This window comes from Pelodiscus sinensis, chromosome 3 (assembly GCF_052426305.1).
Source record: "Pelodiscus sinensis isolate ZL-2025 chromosome 3, ASM5242630v1, whole genome shotgun sequence".
In the NCBI taxonomy this organism is placed as follows: domain Eukaryota; kingdom Metazoa; phylum Chordata; order Testudines; family Trionychidae; genus Pelodiscus; species Pelodiscus sinensis.
Genome location: NC_143054.1, coordinates 48705371 through 48723241, shown reverse-complemented (window position 1 = coordinate 48723241; position 17871 = coordinate 48705371). Strand labels below are relative to the sequence as shown.

Sequence of the window (17871 nt, the reverse complement as noted above, 5' to 3'; positions counted from 1 at the left end):
TCCTAATTTAATTGAGAAATAAATCTTCAGAGCTACTGGCTTAGGAATAATTATACAATAAAAGCTAACACCACCTTTATTTGGTAGAATATATTTAAATTTAACCTTATTTAATTTGGCTGTAGAGCTATGTGCAATGTCTGCAAATAGAAAGCTATTTTTAAACACATTACCAATTTTAAAAGTTAATTATTGTCTTTTAATCACATATCTATTATTAGAAAGAAGAGGTTTAGTCTACACCAAAGTGCAAAAATCTGTGTTCATAGATAAGGCAATGTATTCAAATGTCTTTATACACAATATTCTTAAGTAAAAACAATTAGACCCAATAGTGAAAAACAGCATGATGGGCAGAATAATCCAATGGTAGAATATTTTTTTCAAAAGCAAATTCAACAAAATGAGCAAAATACTGTATTTTTAAAAAAGTGTAAGACAGAAATATTTTGTTTTTTCAAAAAGTATCAGTGGATGCCAGTCACCATAAAATCTGAACTGCTCTGTTTATTAAAAGCCCTGACATGGTCAAAAATAATCACTAGCCATGAAGTGTAAAGCAAAGCTACAGGAGTCATTCTACATCTTGTTTGTTATACTGATTTAGCCTACTACTTCACACCTATGAAATCAAACACACAAAGTATGTGAGAAAGTTTTATCATTTTTAAAATCAAAATATCCCTTAAAATATTTACATTTTACAGTAAAAAGGATAGCAAAACACAAGATAATGTACAAGCTTAGATATTCAAGTTATGAAGCGTGAAAAATTATGGGAAAATTAACTGACTGGTAACAAATCATATTTTAGAGAATATAGTTTAAATTTTTTTCTTATTAAAACAAGTGCAGTTTAAAGCAATAACATTTGGACAGCTCAGCCTTCTAATTTCTGATCACAAACTGCTTCAGATGCTTGGGAAATACCTGATAACTACTGGAAATACTGCTAAATTATTTTACTATATTAATGAATCATTTAAAAAAAAATTTCACACCACTCAACACATGTTGTATTTTATGTTGTAATGTATGAGTGATATTAAGACTCTGCTATAGTCCTCAAAAACAGTGCAATTTAAAAACAAGGTTATGTGAAATTCTTCTTTTACTGGAGCATCTTAAAACAGAAGAGAGCACAAATTACCAAAGGCAGCAACTATAACGCATACGTGACTAAAGCCAACTTCATTAACTAAGAAATGTCTAAGCCTTTATTGCATATTAATAAAAGAAATCTTTAAAATTTTGAATATACAGCAATGTAAAATTTTGAAAAATATTGAACTCCTATTTCTAGGGATAGTTGGTATAATGTAAAAGAAGATGAGTATTGGTACACAACTTTGTACCAAAACACAGACTTGTTTTTGCAAAACACCAACACTGAATAAAAAAAGATGGCACAATCCTAGCAGGCATTTTTATACAAAATTTTAGGACACAACTAACAGATATTTAAATAAGATTTTGAAAGACTGCCTGCTCTTTTTTACCTTTTGCTTTTAGCTCTGTCATTGTGGTCCCTGTCTTTGTGATGTCTGTCTTTGTTCTTTTCACTTTCTCGCTCTCTATGTCTTTCCCTACTTTTCTCTCTCTCTTTCTCCTTGTCATGAGAATGTTCTTCACTTTTAAGTTTATCTATCTTTTTTTCTGTATTTCTACTCTCTCTAGAGGATTTTCCATCAGATCCCCTATCACTATATGGAGGTCGTAACCTCTCTTTGTCTCTATGCCCTTCATCTCTGTTTTTTTTCTCTCTCTCTTTCTCCTGGTTTCTGTCTTTCCTTCTATTCCTTTCAGAATCCTGTTCCCAGTATTTTTCACTGTTCCACTCTTTTTCATGTCTGTCTTTCTTTTGGTGCTGGGATTCACTATAAAACCTCTGTCTATGCTGATCGCCTTTTCCCCTACTGAACCCTCTCTCTAAATGTTGTTCTTGTCTGCCCCAAGGATCACTATGTCGTCTTTCTGGTCTCTTACTGTCTTTACTCTGATAAAAGTTTTCTGGTCCAGGAAATCTTGATTGTTTATGAGTCAGTGATGGCCCTGGCACAATGGGTCCAACATAATGTGGTGGCTGACCTGACGAATGAACAGGAGGCCATGGCATCATAGGATTTTGAGTGAAACCAAAACCTGGAGGAGGAAGAAGTGGAGGTGGTAGATTAGGAGGAAATCCAAACATCGGGCTATTCTGTGGGGGAAAGTTAGGAGGTGAAAGTGTTTGAAACTGAAATCCAGGTAGATTAGATTTAATATGTTGAAAATTGTGCTGTTGAGGTCTAACTGGTGAGAAGTTTCCACTCATAACTGGGCTGGGGACTTTGGAAGTGAATTCAGAATTTGAAGAATTTTCTTTTTCAAAATGAGACGAGGTTGTTGCTGGTCCTCTTCTAAATGAGTGCACTGTTTCAATATTTTTCATTGGTGCATCCCCCTGTAAGTGTTTTGTATCTTCCATTTGTGAAGCACATATATTATCTGCTTTAGTTGGAGCTGAGGTACTTTGCACCTCCCATGCTTGACTATCACTTTGATTCACGTTTAAGCCTTTTTCTTCAGACTGTTTATTTTCTATTTCCATTTGCTCACTTCCAGAGAGGTCAGATTGTATATTTTGTCTTTCTTCACTTCTGTTAGTGTCGCCCTCCTTATTTTCTGAAGAATTCATCTGTTGGCTTCGGCCAGCTGCTTGTCTTGGGTCCCTTTTAAGATTAATGAACTGAGGAGATTTGGAAGTATTAGTGGTCACACCTTCAGCAGAACCTATGTTAACATTATTATCACTTCCTTTGCCAGCATTTGATGAAGAAAAACTAGAATTTGTGGTCCTTTTGCTTTCTTGCAAAACATTCTCTTTGTCACACAGCTGCCACTTTGGATCGTTTTCTGTACAATCATCAGGTTCCTTACTCTGTGACTGAACGGATAAGTTTGCTAAAAAAGCTTCTGTAGAAACATCCGGTGGTTTTCCCTTAAGACTTAGATTTATCAGAGTTCCTGCTGTTCCTGTAGAACATGATGTCCCTGCAACTGGCACATCCACTGTTACTGTAACATCTGCAGATTCTTGTGGATCATCTAGTCTAGTCTTAGTTTCTATAGCTTCATCAGTATTTACTTCATTTATTCTTTCTTCTTTTAAGTTTGTTTGTTCGTCTAATAAAGGTATTTCTTGACTAGCACATTGGTCTACCAATGACTGATGGTGTTCATATATCTGCCCTGTAGTACCCAAAAGACTTTGAAGAATATCATCTACAGGCAGTGGTTTATTTGCTAGCTCAAGAGTAGAAGACTGATTTTCCCATCCAACCAGAACTCCAGGAAGAAATCTCAGTGGCTTTGGTGGCTCATTTTTTATGCTTTCTACTACAGGTTCAATAACTATTGGCATTTCTTCTGTATTAGATTGCTGTGGCTTATTTCTCTGCTTATGTAACACAGTTGTGAAGGAATTAAAAAAGTCATTTTCTTCCTCCTCTTCTTCAACTACTATTTCAGCATTCGAGACATCTGGTTTACTTGGTTTACTTTTTTTCTCTGGCAGCAAATTACTAGGGGCACTTTCAGGGATGTCATCCATAAGACTGCTGCTAGCACTAATTTGTCTCTTCATTTTTTGGCGAATTATCAAGCCCAACAACAGATTTGGTCGATGTACTTCAATCCCTGCATAAAATCACAAAAGTAATTAATAAATTAAATGTATTTGTCTGGAGACAATCTTTTTAATAAAAGAATTCCTTATCATATGTGTATAGTATTCTTTGGGTCCCATCAGCCCCTCAACCCAAAAAAACAGTTCTGTGACAAATTAGTTACACTTTTAAAAAGGCATATGGCAACCACAAATATCTGTTTAAGCCATTGATCTTCCTGCCATTGCCTCATCGGAGACAAATTATACACACCAGGTAGTTTGTATGAGATAACATGGGTTCCCTTAAAAATGGGGGTCTCCTGTAAGCTATTTGAGTCAACATAACAACAATGATAACGAAAGCTTATCATCTACTTTGCAAAACACTTCACCATATTAAAATGTAGCAAAAGATTTAATAATGGGTATTTTAAAATATACCTAAAAAGAGCACAAGGAATCCTAATATCCTGAAGTACCGGCTTAAATAACCGCAGTCAAATCACAAACAAGATCAATCTCTTGCACTTAATATTTAAATGAATTCAGTGCAGGTCCAATCCTTTTAAAGCAAGTAATAATCTGAAATATCATGGACTAGATCCCCAACCCCACTACAGCAGAAAGAGGATATAAAAGCCACCTCAAGGAGAGGTAATCCTTTGGTGGTATAATCTCCCTTTTCCAGAGAGGATGGCCGAGCAAAAAAAAGGTAAATTAGAGCATCAGTGTTTTCACTAAGAAAACAATATAAAAATATTGTGACAAACGCATAATTTTCCAAAGAGCTAATGTCAAGGTTGATCAAAAGTCTTACCATAAAGACCATAAGTATTTTTAGTTTGGCTAACCCTTACTATATAAGGGTATGTCTACACTACCACCCTTGTTAGAACTAGGGTGGTTAATGTAGGCAAATGAAGTCCGGGATTTGAATTTCCCGGGCTTCATTTGCATCTTGCCTGACGCCGCCATTTTTAAATGTCGGCTAGTTCGGACTCCGTGCCCGTGGCTACACGCAGCACGGACTAGGTAGTTCGGATTAGGCTTCCTATTCCGAACTACCGGTACACCTCGTTCCACTTCCTAATCCGAACTACCTAGTCCGTGCCGCGTGTAGCCGCGGGCATGGAGTCCGAACTAGCCGACATTTAAAAATGGCTGCACACGGCAAGATGCAAATGAAGCCCAGGAAATTCAAATCCCGGGCTTCATTTGCAGCTTCGGTTGCCTACATTAACCACCCTAGTTCGAACTAGGGTGGTAGTGTAGACATACCCCCTAGTAGTAAACTTCAAATGCCTGACTTGCTAGACCAGAGAGCCCCAGCAACAGAAGTTAAAAGTTGCTGGGAGCAGAACTAGCCTGGGGGATGGTAGCCCACAGGGCCGGTGACCTGGGGGCAGAGAGCCCTGGGAGATGCTGCCATCTCACGGGGGCGAAGGCAGGGAGCCCAGGAGCAGCTACCTCTTAGCGTGGAGCCAGGCGGGGGGAGGAGGGGGCACAGAACCCCACAAGCAGCTGCTGCTTTGCACTGGAATGGGTGGCCAGGGGCAGGGAACCCTGGGGGCAGCAGAGCCAGGCAAGTGAGCCAGAGGAGATCAGGCCACCAGGTTCTCCTAAGGCAGCAACCAGGAGGGGAGTCCCAGGAGAATCCGGAGGCCTGACCTACTCGGTCCAGCAAATTCCCTTGTTCAGGACCACTCAGGTCCCGAGGGTGCCAGACCAGGAAGGTCCAACCTATAGTAGTCATGCATATAAGTGCTGTGATTTTTGTATGTGCAGAGATTCACAAGATTAACTTCCAAAATAAAGATGTGAAACAAAAAAAACCCCAAAATCCTTGAAGGAAAGAGTTCTTGCTGTCTTACTGAAAATTCTACAACCAACTACAATTTCACCAAATCCATCAAAAGGGAACAGACAATCACAGAATCGTTGTACCAGAAGGTACTTTGTGAGGTCTTTTAATTCAGTGCCTGTACTCAAGGCAAAGCTAATTATCTAGACCATCCCTGACAGGTGTTTGTCTAACTTGCTCTTAGAAACTGCCAATAACTGAGATTCCACAAACCTCACTCCCCAAATATTTGTGAATAAAATAATTATAAATTTAAGAATGAGTGTGTAGAAAAACTGAGCAATTTCAAGATCTTGAATTTGTAAAATCCCTCTCTATCTAGAGATTTTTAATCTTCTGTTCTCATCTCTCTAGTTTGCAAGGGTCTTGATAGCAATGACTGTCTCGTCATTATTACAATAAGTACCTAGTACATTTTGAGTACTGTAAAAATTATGTATTAAATGTCAACATAGGTTTAAATTCGGAGTGAGTGTGAATAAATGTCAGAAATCACTTGCACCACTCTATTCAGTGAGTTATTCAAAAGGTCAGATCTTCTCATCTTTCCCCCTTTCTCTCCTGCCTCATGGTAGTGTGATTACAAACCTTTTTTGCATTAAATATTAGAACATGTTCATCCAAATAACTGTACAGGTTTCCAATCTCTCAAGAAGATAGTCATAATACCAGGATGATCAATAATATCATTTGAATAAAGATGTATGCTACTTCATTTACTCAAAAACACTGATGCAACTCTAAATGTTAAATTTTAATTTTCATGTACAATTGGTATTTCATTCATGTGGGGGGGGGGAGGAGGAGAGGGGAATGCTACTATTTATACTTTTCCTTGTTCTATATTATACTTACCAGGGCCATCAAAAGGCACAAGATGATGTGGAATTTTGTCTGAGGCACCTAAAGGAATAAGATACAAATCCTTCACTTGCTTCATATTATTGGCGGCTACACCATAACGCTTTCTGCTGCTGAAGTATGCAAAGAGCAAAGCATAGGAAATCTGATCCTCTTCAGTTACTGGGGTGAAGCGAACTACACAAATTTCCTGTTTAAAAAAAAAAAAAAGTAGTCTGAAATTTTTACGAATTATAGTTTTTCAAGTAAATGTTCATAGTAATTGGTTTTCAAGTATACAAGCCACAGAAAAGAGGAAACCACTGACTAGAAGAAGGAAAACATAACAAGAGAGAGTGAAAAAAGGTGTCTCAAACATTGAAAAGAGAGAGTAAGAGGCTTTAAAACAAACAACGCCCCCCAATGTACATGACAAAAAAAATTTAAAATATTTTCTCTTCATCTGCTGAATCTTATACACCAACCTTTTTTTTTTTTTTTTTTTTTTTTTTTTTTTTTTTTTTTAGAGGAAGCATGCTAAATTCAGAGTATTTCAAATGTTATTCTACAAACACTCCTTAGGAAGCTGTATTCTGCTCCATTTCTGGTGTTTAAAGATACATCATTAACTACTACAGGAGAAAGGCCAGAACCCTAACATCAGGTATGGTAAAGGGAAAGTAGAGGGAGGAGTTATTTTTATCTTCTCCACACAAGGGCAAGTCAAAACATCCTGGCAAGTCACCAATGAACAGTAAGGAGGAGGAATAAAATACACTGTCAACTCTTAAGCCCTAGGTCACCACAAAAATTATCAACTACCCTCAAATTGGTTTATTTATATTTAAACATCACAGTAAAAATGGGTCTTCACAAGGGATTTGGGCAAAAATAAGATGATAGCCTTATTTATCAGTTTCTGCTGTGTACATGAAGTCATATTTTCAACAGAGGAATGTTCAAAAACATTATATATACTCAATATTGGCTGAGCAGAAAATAGGTAAAGTCTTCCACTTAAATTTTCTCCTTACCTTGGTCCCTGAAGCTTTTATTTTTTCTACATACTCCCAAACAGTGTGAGGTGATATCCTGCCACCTACTTGGATACTATCTGGCAAGTCCTGTTAAAAAAAAGCAGATATATAATTTGAATCCACTTTGTCTACTGAAACAGATTTCAAAATAACAGAATACTAGAACTGTAAGGGACCTTCAGAGGTCATCAAGTCCAGTCCCCTGCCCTCATGGCAGGACCAAGCACCATCTAGATTGTCCGACAGATGTCTCTCTAACCTACTTTTAATCTCCAATGATGGAAATTTCACAACCTCCCTAGGCAATTTATTCCAGTGCTTAAACACCAACAGGACGTTTTTCCTAATGTCCAACCTAAACCTCCCTTGTTGCAATTTAAGCTTATAGTTTCTTGTCCAGTTATCAGAGGTTAAGGAGAATAATTTTTCTCCTTCCTCCTTTAGGTACTTGAAAGCGGCTATCATGTACCCTCTTTTTTTCTCTTTTCCAAACTAAACACACCCGATTCTTTCAGCCTTCCTTTACAGGTTATATTTTGTAGACCTTCAATCATTTTTGTTGCTCTTCTCTGAGCTAGTAAAGGGCCTGGGCTAATTAATATGTAATTTTACCAGCTAGTAACACCTTATATTAAGGTGAATTTTTTTAAAATCTAATTTACTTTCCAATACTTATATTATTTCCTTTGTGACGTCTTTTGTCTTAATGAAAATTAATGACATTTCACATTTGATAATAGCCAGTTTCATTTGCAAACTAAATACTTGCATGAGAAGGAAGATTAACTTTAGATGTTTAAAAACAGCTGACACTGGTATTTCAGAAGACATCATTGAAAATTTCTGCTCATCTTAGACGCTGTATTTTTTAAAATCCTAAAATTTAGGTCAAATTTATTTTGGATTTCACTTAAGAATCAATTATATATGCTTATGAGATTAAAAAATACACATATCTGTGTTTATAGTGACAAGTGATTGCCTTAAACCATGGTTTGATATTAGTTGAATCATCTAGAGACTGGATTGTGTAATTAATATTTATATTTGCAGATCTAATGTGTGTTACTATTTATCACCAATTAAACGCAAAAGTGACAAAATCCATACATTAAAATAAGCACTCAAGTCAGAAAATGCTACGGTTAAAGTTGCATGCATTCATGCCCTTCATGCTACTACTACATGCATGTGCAGCAATACTAAATACTAGTGCTACCATGTTAACATATTCACACTGTTTTACATGTAATGTAAGCTTTTCATAACTTTATACACAAAAGGGGCCAGCATCAGCACCAGAGCGCAGCACTGTCTTCCGTGTGGCTCTGAGGGTAGAGAGTTTCCAGCACCATAGTCTGGGTAGCGCTAAGACTTCTGAGGGTGTGGAACTGCCCATGCACACCATGCCCAGGAGCCCGCAGAAGCTGTCGGCCCACTGGAAGTCAGACTAGTAGTAAAGAAAAATCTCTTTTACCACATTCATACCAAAAAATCTGTTCATCTTATAAAACTGTTCTTGTCAATTTTATAGTGAAATATCTATGCACATGAACTATATCATGATTAGCATTGTAAAAAAAATATTGTCTGTCAAATTTAGCAAAGCTCTTGTTACAGGTTGTACCTCTCTAAACTTGGACTCTTTGGTCTGGCAACATGCTGGACCACAGAGCACAGGAAGAGGGAAGTCAGGGGCAGGGCAGGAGTGTGGCAGGGGGGGACTGGAGATTCAGCCAGGAGTTCAGTGTTGGGGGGAGGGAGTAGCATGGCAGGGAGTTCTGACCCCATTGACCGGTGAGCTTGGTGACAGCCAGGAAGCTCTGGCCTCAGCTACAGAGATCTGCCCTGGCAATAGTCAAGGCTGCAGCGGAGAGAGAAGCCAAGGAGCTCCAGCCCCAGCCGCAGGGAGGTCAAAGCTGTACTCAAAAACTTTATGAATAGAAAATTTGGAAGTCTAAAAGTTTACATTCTTCTAGGTGGGGAAAAAACAGAAACAATACCTTCACACACAGTAGAAAAAGTGCTTTGTACTCTTATAACTTAACATTGAAAGGAAGATCAATTTTTTTCCCCTCAGATTTCCAAAAACAATTTTTAGGCAGAGACCACAAATAGAAAAATGTTATTGCAAAGAGTCAATGTTTCAGAATGAACATGTGGAAATAATGCAATTACAATGTAATCTGAGGAAATCTTATTACAAAAACTAAATTAAAAAATAAATATCTGGGAGACTTATTTTGAGACTAATTCATTGCCAAAAACTAAAAATGGGTGTATTTCCAAAATAATTTGACAAATTAAGAATTTTTTTTGAAATTAATACACAGTAAACTGTACGGATTATGTGACTTATTGTCCTTCAATGCTAAATTTTAGTGCAATGCAGAGCATGAATTATAACTTATACTACCATGGAGTCACAAGACAACAAACTAAATGTAATCATGCTAACAGAGAGCCTAACACTGAATATAAGGCTGGAAAGTGTACTGTGTCTGATTCACCTTGCACAAACACAGAGCATTGTGATACCACTGATCACACTTTAGTCCCCAAAGACTACCATTATAAACAATTTATAACCCCATCCTCATCTTACCTATCTCAACTGTGAAGAGATTACAAAACAATGACAATGACAAAATTTAATCCATAAAAAGGTATAAAACATCAGTTATATTACTGTGGTTCAAGAATTTGGACCTTAACTACAGACAAACTTACAACAAAGGCTGCAGTTTTTGTTATACAAATTGTGATTACCTGCATGCTTTTCTTCCATATAAAAAGGTTTTTGCATGCTTAAAGTAAAAAAATGTAATGTAAAACTAACCTAGCATTTTCTCAATGCTAACCAGAATATTCCCACCACTATAGCTGTTTTTTCAATGGCCAATTTTATCTTGTTTCTCTCCTGCACTTTACAAAGTGATGAACACTATCGAGAAGAAAGGAGCAGCCCAGGAAGTGTTATTGTTCAAACTGATATTGTGATCATTTTAATAGACAGTTCACATAAGTTAAAATTTAAGGAAAAATAAATGTATGCTTAGTAAACATCTAGTTGATTTCTCAATCCTTTGATTATTGGGTTCACTTGTTTTGATGGACTTTAAGAATAAACGTTGCACTTGGAAAGTTATTGCAAGAAACAAAATAGGAGGGAAGTATCCTGAAACACTGCAAAAAAGCTTAAATCTTGGTAAACCATAGGATCCTTTCAGGCAAGTTTAAATATACTTCATCTACTATATATTTTAGAGAGCTTGTACATCTGTGTGTCCATCCATCCATGAGTTCATTTGTTCAAGAACTCCTCCTGAATAGTATGCAACTTCCTCTCATAGTAACTTAAAGCAACATCAGAATTTGGTTTTGCCAAAACAATGGGATGTGTACAGGATGCAAATGTTTTGCATCAAATGGAAAAGAAGGGGTGTAATAGCAGGAACAGTTATACTCAAAATGACCACAGGGGGGGCAGAAAGCACCACAGCCCTAGGGAGCAGTTCCCCCAAAATGCTGCAACATGCCCCCTGTTCTGGCCAGCCCAAAGGAAAAGCAGGTGCATAGACACCTCCACCCTGGAGCAGCCCTGAATCCGGGTAATGCTGGATAAGAAATAAATACTAATGTAGATTAACCTGCTAATATAGTATTTAGTGCAACAATCATGCTTTGCTTTTCACCTTAGTACCACTATGATCCCTCAATTTAATTTTGAAGTCTTAAAGTAAGTGAATAGTTTAAATAAAATGTTCATTCTTCATGATAAATATAAATGTTTTAATAAACATACAATACCTCAGTTAAATACTCAAAAGAGCCAGAGACTGGGTAGGCCTTGATAACAAACTTTGCTACAGAAGGCATATTGATAAAACCTTTCCAGATGAAATTCAGTCGAGCCAGGAACAGCGTTTCACTTTCAACAGTACCAGGCGTCTCAGATCTTAAGAAAACAAGTGTTAAAAAAAGGAATAATGGCTAGACTCTGTGCCACTTACAAATATACGCAATCAGGCTAATTTATACAACGCTTGAAATCAACCTCACTGAAAATAGCTATATGAAAATAAGATATTTAGCATTATTAGAATCCTAGAGTTAGAGGGGACCAGAAGGGTCATTAAGTCTGTCACAAGTTGTTTAATTTTCAGTTATGTTGGGGAAAGTATGAGGCTGTTCAAAAGTAGGAATGTGAATGTGTACCCATGTACACAGTTACACACAGCTCTCCCCTCCCCCCCCCCCCTCGCTGCCTCTGTATCAGTGGGAGCCACCAGCCCACCTCTCACCGCTGCCCCCCCTCCCAATACAAAAGCAGCAGCATGAGTGGGTAGGAAGGAGCTGGTAAGTACAGAGAGCTGGCTTCTAAGCTGGCTCCCTGCGCGTATCAGCTTCCACAGAGTTACCTGTCCCCCTACCCCATCACACTGATGCTTCTGATATAGAGCCAGCAGCGGGGGCGAGAAGCAAGGAGCCAGTGCTTGCGGGGAACTGGCTTAAAAGCCGCCTTCCTGCAAGCACCAGCTCCCGCCTCTCCCCTCCGTGTAAACATGTAACTGCTAAATTTTCGGCAGTTACACGTTTACCTTTTTAACATTTTAACATCCCTATTCAAAAGGAAAAGGGGTAGAAAACGAGGAATTTGAGCTTCTAGCAAAGTTCCTAAAAATTATTTAAGGTAATATAGTACATTATTTTGCCAATCTCTCTTCTAAGGCTAATTTCTTTACATTGAAAAGATATTTAGTAGAGAGAGCTTCAAGCGTATCTTCACAGGTTTTTCAAATTTATTTTTTTAAAACTTTGAAGTTTAGATTCTTTGAAGGGTTTGGGTGAAAGATTTAATTAAAATGTCTTGGTGAAACACTCCTTTCGAAATTTTCATTTTTACTATAATTTTGAAATATTATACAATGCTACTGGTCTGTCAAAGTAATGCCACTTTACATCACAAGAGGTACAAAAAGCCAGTTATTTAAAGACGCATTTGGACAGTCTGATCACTCTCTGAGGCCACTTTGCTGGACGCCTCCTGGCCCTGCCACACACAACCCAAGAGAGGGTCTTCCCAGCTGTGTGGCCCACAGCCAATCAAAAAGGGACTGCAGGGAGCAGCCAGTAAGTGCCCACTAGGTTAATATAAAAAGAGCTGCAGGGCCAGAGTGAGTTCAGTTCCTTGCTGGAGCTGGAAGGGCATGTGGCTGGCTGAGGGAGCTGAAGGACTTAGGATAGCACAGCACTGGCAGAAGCAAGGGAGAATTACAAAGAGCTTTGAACTGGTTGCTAGGACTCTATCAGGCCAATGCCCTGAAGTAAGGGTGAAGAAGGTGCAGGACTGTGGAAAAGTGGTTCATGGAATTAAACAGTGGTGTAGCTTAGATAAAGAGACTTGGCAGATGGCTACTATCTGCAGGCTCAATAAGCTAGGACCCAAAGTAGTGGCTAAACCCGGGTCCTCCCCGTGTATCCACTAGCCACTGGAGGAACTGGCCTGGACTTTGAGTCACCTCAGTAGGGGGACTGAACTCTTTAGTGACCAAGAAAAAGAGCTAGGGGCTGACAGCCAGAGAAGGTGAAGACACAGTGCTTCCAGGGGAACATCCAGGAGTACAGCTTCATACCAAGGCTGAGATCATTGACTTCAGGACTAATTAAGACCTAAACCTAAGGAGGGCCACATGGAGAATGTGTGCCAGTTTCCCACACTTAACCAGGGGTCCTAACAAGAGGTGAATGCACCTCACTACACAGCATTCTCTATTTTAACTAATATTTCATGTTTTCACTTATATTAATCTTAGCTTGACAGAACATTCATAAGGTTTTTTTTTTAAAAATACAGATATCACAAGAAGTTTGTTACCTTGGGATAGAGGAGAATGCTGATTTTGCCAATTCTTGTTTATCATCTTCTAATAATTCTGAGGCTAAAATATTTGACGTTGCAGTAAGTGCATCTGCTATGTTTTCTGCTTCATTGTCTGATTGTTTACGTGCAACTCCTACAGACACTTTCACTTTTTTTACAGAAAGGTCATCAATAGGTGGTGCCATTCGACCTTGAAAAAGTGAAATAGAAAGATTATTTTCTACTAATAAAGAACAATTCTTTATCTGAAAATAGGAGAAAGATATCAGATGCTATCAAAAATGGATAAACTAAAGAAAAATCTGAAGCATCAATGAAATAGGCAAAACTCCTATGGAGAGCTCCTTCATTGACTACATATCCCTATCATCTTTCATATTGTCTGTAATCCTTGCTGGACCACAACTAACCAAAGTTAGATTGTGAACCAGTGCAGATCTTGACAGAACTAACCAAGTAAGCTCATTCCTGACCTGCAAGGATGGTACAGAAGCACACAGACCCCTCATAAAATGAGGGAATGACAAGATAATAAATTAGGGCAGGGGTGGCCAACCTGTTACAGACAAAGAGCCAAAATAGTGGTGGATACAGCACAAAGAGCCAAGGGAAAAAAAGCTGTTGAGCAAAAAAAACCCAAAAAACACTGCCTATTTAAGAGCCCAAGCAGGCTTCTGTCAGCAGCAGTGTCAGATCTCGCTGCCACAAGAAGCGCCCTGACCAGACAAGGAAAAAAGGTCAGAGCACGGAAAAACAGAACAGCTGCAGGAACCGTGCCACGGGTGCCACAATTTTCCTTTGAAGAGCCTCATACAGCTCACGAGCCACAGGTTGGCCACCCCTGAATTAGGGTGTTTTGTTTGAAGTATAAGGTACAAGGATGGTCATCAATAATACTGAATGTAATACAGGTAGTCCCCGAGTTACGCGGACCCGACTTACGAATGGGGCTTTTCTCGCCCCGGAGGATGCGGGCGGTAGGACCACCCAGACGCACCGCGGCCCTGCCACCCACATCCTCCGGGGTAAGAAAAGCTGCTCCGCGTCTCCCCGGTTTGCTGGGGGGGGGGGGGGGGGGGGGGGGGGGGGAGGCAGCAGACCAGGGAGATGTGGAGCAAAGCCGCAGAGGACCCGGGCAGCGGGACCGCGGCACGTTTGGCGGTCCCGCCGCCCGGGTCCTCTGCGGCTTTGCTCCACATCTCCCTGGTCTGCTTGGGGGCCCCCCCCAGCAGACCAGGGAGACGCGGATCACCCAGACGTGCCGCGGTCCCGTCGCCCAGGTCCTCCGCGGCTTTGCTCCACGTCTCCCTGGTCTGCAGACCAGGGAGACACTGAGCAAAGCCGCAGACTACCCGGGCGGGACCGCGGCGCATCTGGGCAGTCCCGCCGCCCGGGTCCTCCGTGGCTTTGCTCCGCGTCTCCCTAGTCTGCTGGGAGGCCCCCCCCAGCAGACCAAGGAGACGCGGAGCAAAGCCACGGAGGACCAGGGCTGCAGCACCGTGGCGCGTCTCGGTCCCGCCGCCCGCGCCTCCGTGGTCTGCTGGGGGGGAGGGGCGCGCAGCTAGTGCGCCCTCCCGCCCCCCATCCCAGCGGACCAGGCTTTTCTCGTGGACGCCTGTGCTAAAGCAGCTGGGGCGCTGCCGGTTGGTCCCGCAGCGCCGCTCCTCGACGCTACTGGACCAACCCAGCAGTACCCCCGTTGCTCTGCCCCAGGCATCCCCAAGTCAGCCGCTGCTGAAACTGACCAACGGCTGACTACTGGAAGCCTGAGGCTGAGTTGCTCTGCCCCGGGCTTCCTGGAATCAGCGGCTGATCAGTTTCAGCAGCAGCTGACTTGGGGATACCTGGGGTAGAGCAGCTGGGGTGCTGCCGGGTTGGTCCCTGCAGCGCCGAGGTGCGGTGCTGCAGGGACCTACCCGGCAGCGCCCCAGTTGCTCTGTTCCAGGCGTCCAGATTCAGCTGCTGTTGAAACTGATCAGCAGCTGATTCCAGGAAGCCCGGGGCAGAGAAACTTTGCCTCGGGCTTCCTGTAGTCAGCTACTGGTCAGTTTCAGCAGCGGCTGAATCTGGACGCCAGTTCCGACTTGAGTACAAATTCAACTTAAGTACAAACCTACAGTCCCTATCTTGTACGTAACCCGGGAACTGCCTGTATGTGACTTGTTTATATCTTTGTATAAAAAGAGAAGTTATAGAAGGTGCAGTTTAGTACTGGTATAGCACTTAACATTATGCTGACTGTATTACCTTATCATGGGCATACATGTGTTAAGCATCCCCGTTGGACACTGTGATAATATTGCACTTTGCTGATGATAAACTCAGCCAAGCCTTTGCCAGCAAACCATGCCTGTGGTCTCTCTGAGCAACACTAAGGTATACTGAATCAAAAAAATTGATACAACTTATCCTCCCAATTTGCAGATAAGAAAGGACATAATGTTAACTCCTTTCTTATCTGCAAACTGGGGGATAAGTTTTATCCGTTTTTTTATTGTTAAGATCTTTGTTTGGAAAGCATTACCTATGTGGTAAGTGTTATTAATTGTAATATATTTTTACAATATTTACCTATGCAGATTTTACAGTTAAGATCAAAGAGATGATTTTTGTGTTGACTTGTTGTGTCTGGAAATGAAGATTCATCTTCTACTTTATCTTTTTCAATCTCTTCTGTCTTCTCTACCAGTTTTATCATACTGGGTTCCTGTGAAAGGTCAGACAATCAATTTAAGTTAATAGACTGTAACATTTATGGTCCATCCGAAATTCTTAATTTTAATGTTATTTCAATTACCTCAGTCAAGCATTTGGAAACTTTGTACACTTTCTTCTTCTCAAATGAGAGACTTTTGCTTCGATTTCAGTTTATTATTATAAAAAATAAAATACACATGAACATACACCTCAACCATTTCAAAGGACTTAAGTGAGTAAATCATATTTTATGTCAAGTATCAGAGGGGTAGCCATGTTAGTCTGGATCTGCAAAAGCAACAAGGAGTCCTGTGGCACCTTACAGACTGACTAACAGATGTATTGGAGCATAAACTTTTGTAGGCGAAGACCCACTTCGTCAGATGCATCTGACAAAGTGGGTCTTTGCCCATGAAAGCTTATGCTCCAATACATCTGTTAGTCTATAAGGTGCCACAGGACTTGTCATATTTTATGATTTTTCCACAGGAATAAAGTAAAGTAGGATTTACTTTACTGTGTTGCCAAAAATCATAAGAACACAACAGAAATACCTTAAACTTTAAGAGTTAAACTACTACTAAATTCCTCTGTATAAAGAACATTACATTATTTTAATATACTTTAAAATAAAATTATGTATAACTATTGCTTTAAAAAAAACAAACCTCCTCAATCTCCCCTTAGAATTAAAATAAAACTCCACTTTGTTTTTATTTACCTGAATTTCCATAGCTACTTCTTGTTCTTTAATTGGAGCATCACTCTCAATTTCTATTTCTCCTTTGTGAGTAATTTTTGTTATTGGTCTCCTTTCGACTTCTCTTTGCTCTCTCTCAATCATTTCAATTGTCTATAAAACAGTAGTATTATACATATTTACACATTAATAGAAGTGATATGGAAGTCAATGCTTGGAATCTGAAATGCTGAGACAGTACAAAATATTCTAGTTCAAATGTAATTTTAAGGAAGGCCGTTTGGTAGAAATTAAATAGTTTTATGAAATACATGACCGCTAGAGCATGTCAAATATTCACCTGCAGTGTCAATGATACATGACCGCTAGAGCATGCCAAATATTCACCTGCAGTGTCAATGATTGCCTATCAGACTTGCATTATAAATAAATTATGAGCAAGTCCCTCTCCACACATTTCAGGGCAGGTTACTTTGATCACATAATCCAAATCTGGCTAACAGACTTCATATTTTATTTACAAAACAAATATCTGTCTGCCAAACAATTCTCTTACGGATCACTTCATGAAATATATTCCATCACAGAGCAAAAAAGCAGACAAGTATTATCATGTACTGAAACACATTTTATATGGCAGACAACTATTGTTGCTCCGCCAGGCATGTATTTTAAGAATAAAATACCTTGCTTTGATGCGGCTACTGAGTCAAAGAACGAGTCAAAGAACTCAAACTGCTAATTAAAAACACGCCTCTCAGCTTGTTTGCACAAGTAATTTGCTACTATAACAAAAACCCCTAGTTTTACTGGTCTATGGCAGTGACGTCTAAATCCTCCAGCAAGGCCTCTGGTATAGCACATCAGATATCCTGGGGTTATCTCATAAAATTAAACCAGCATATTGGAATAGCACAGGAAGAAGTTAGGATCTTGACCCATGAATGGGATTCCCAGGCACTACTGCAATACAAACAAGAACTGACATATTTAATCCTGAAATTTATTTCACCATCAATGAGTTTTAGAGTAAGTATCCCATTGTACAGAATGAGGACTGTTCACACTTCTCTAAAGTTTCATTCTGAACACATAATCAGCCAAACAGTATTCAATTAGCTTACTCCAATTCTGAGCTGGAACATTCTGTACAGAATCCTATACAGTAAACTTCCGATAATCCGGCACCTTTAGGACCCAGGG

General features: G+C 39.8%; 1 protein-coding gene across 8 annotated transcripts in view; it reads right to left on the bottom strand.

Annotated features, from left to right (window-relative positions):
• Nucleotides 1-644: 644 nt before the first annotated feature.
• The window catches only part of PHF3 (PHD finger protein 3), a 95019-nt gene continuing 77792 nt past the window's right edge, over nucleotides 645-17871 (bottom strand). For all 8 annotated transcript variants that reach the window (XM_006135513.5, XM_075923691.2, XM_006135516.5 and 5 more), the window contains 7 exons: nucleotides 16690-16821; nucleotides 15843-15978; nucleotides 13266-13461; nucleotides 11198-11345; nucleotides 7385-7474; nucleotides 6366-6561; nucleotides 645-3678 (listed from right to left, as the gene is read on the bottom strand). In XM_006135513.5, the coding sequence (XP_006135575.3) occupies nucleotides 1496-3678; nucleotides 6366-6561; nucleotides 7385-7474; nucleotides 11198-11345; nucleotides 13266-13461; nucleotides 15843-15978; nucleotides 16690-16821 (3081 nt within the window). In that variant the 3' untranslated portion in view covers nucleotides 645-1495. The remainder of the gene's footprint in view (nucleotides 3679-6365; nucleotides 6562-7384; nucleotides 7475-11197; nucleotides 11346-13265; nucleotides 13462-15842; nucleotides 15979-16689; nucleotides 16822-17871) is intronic.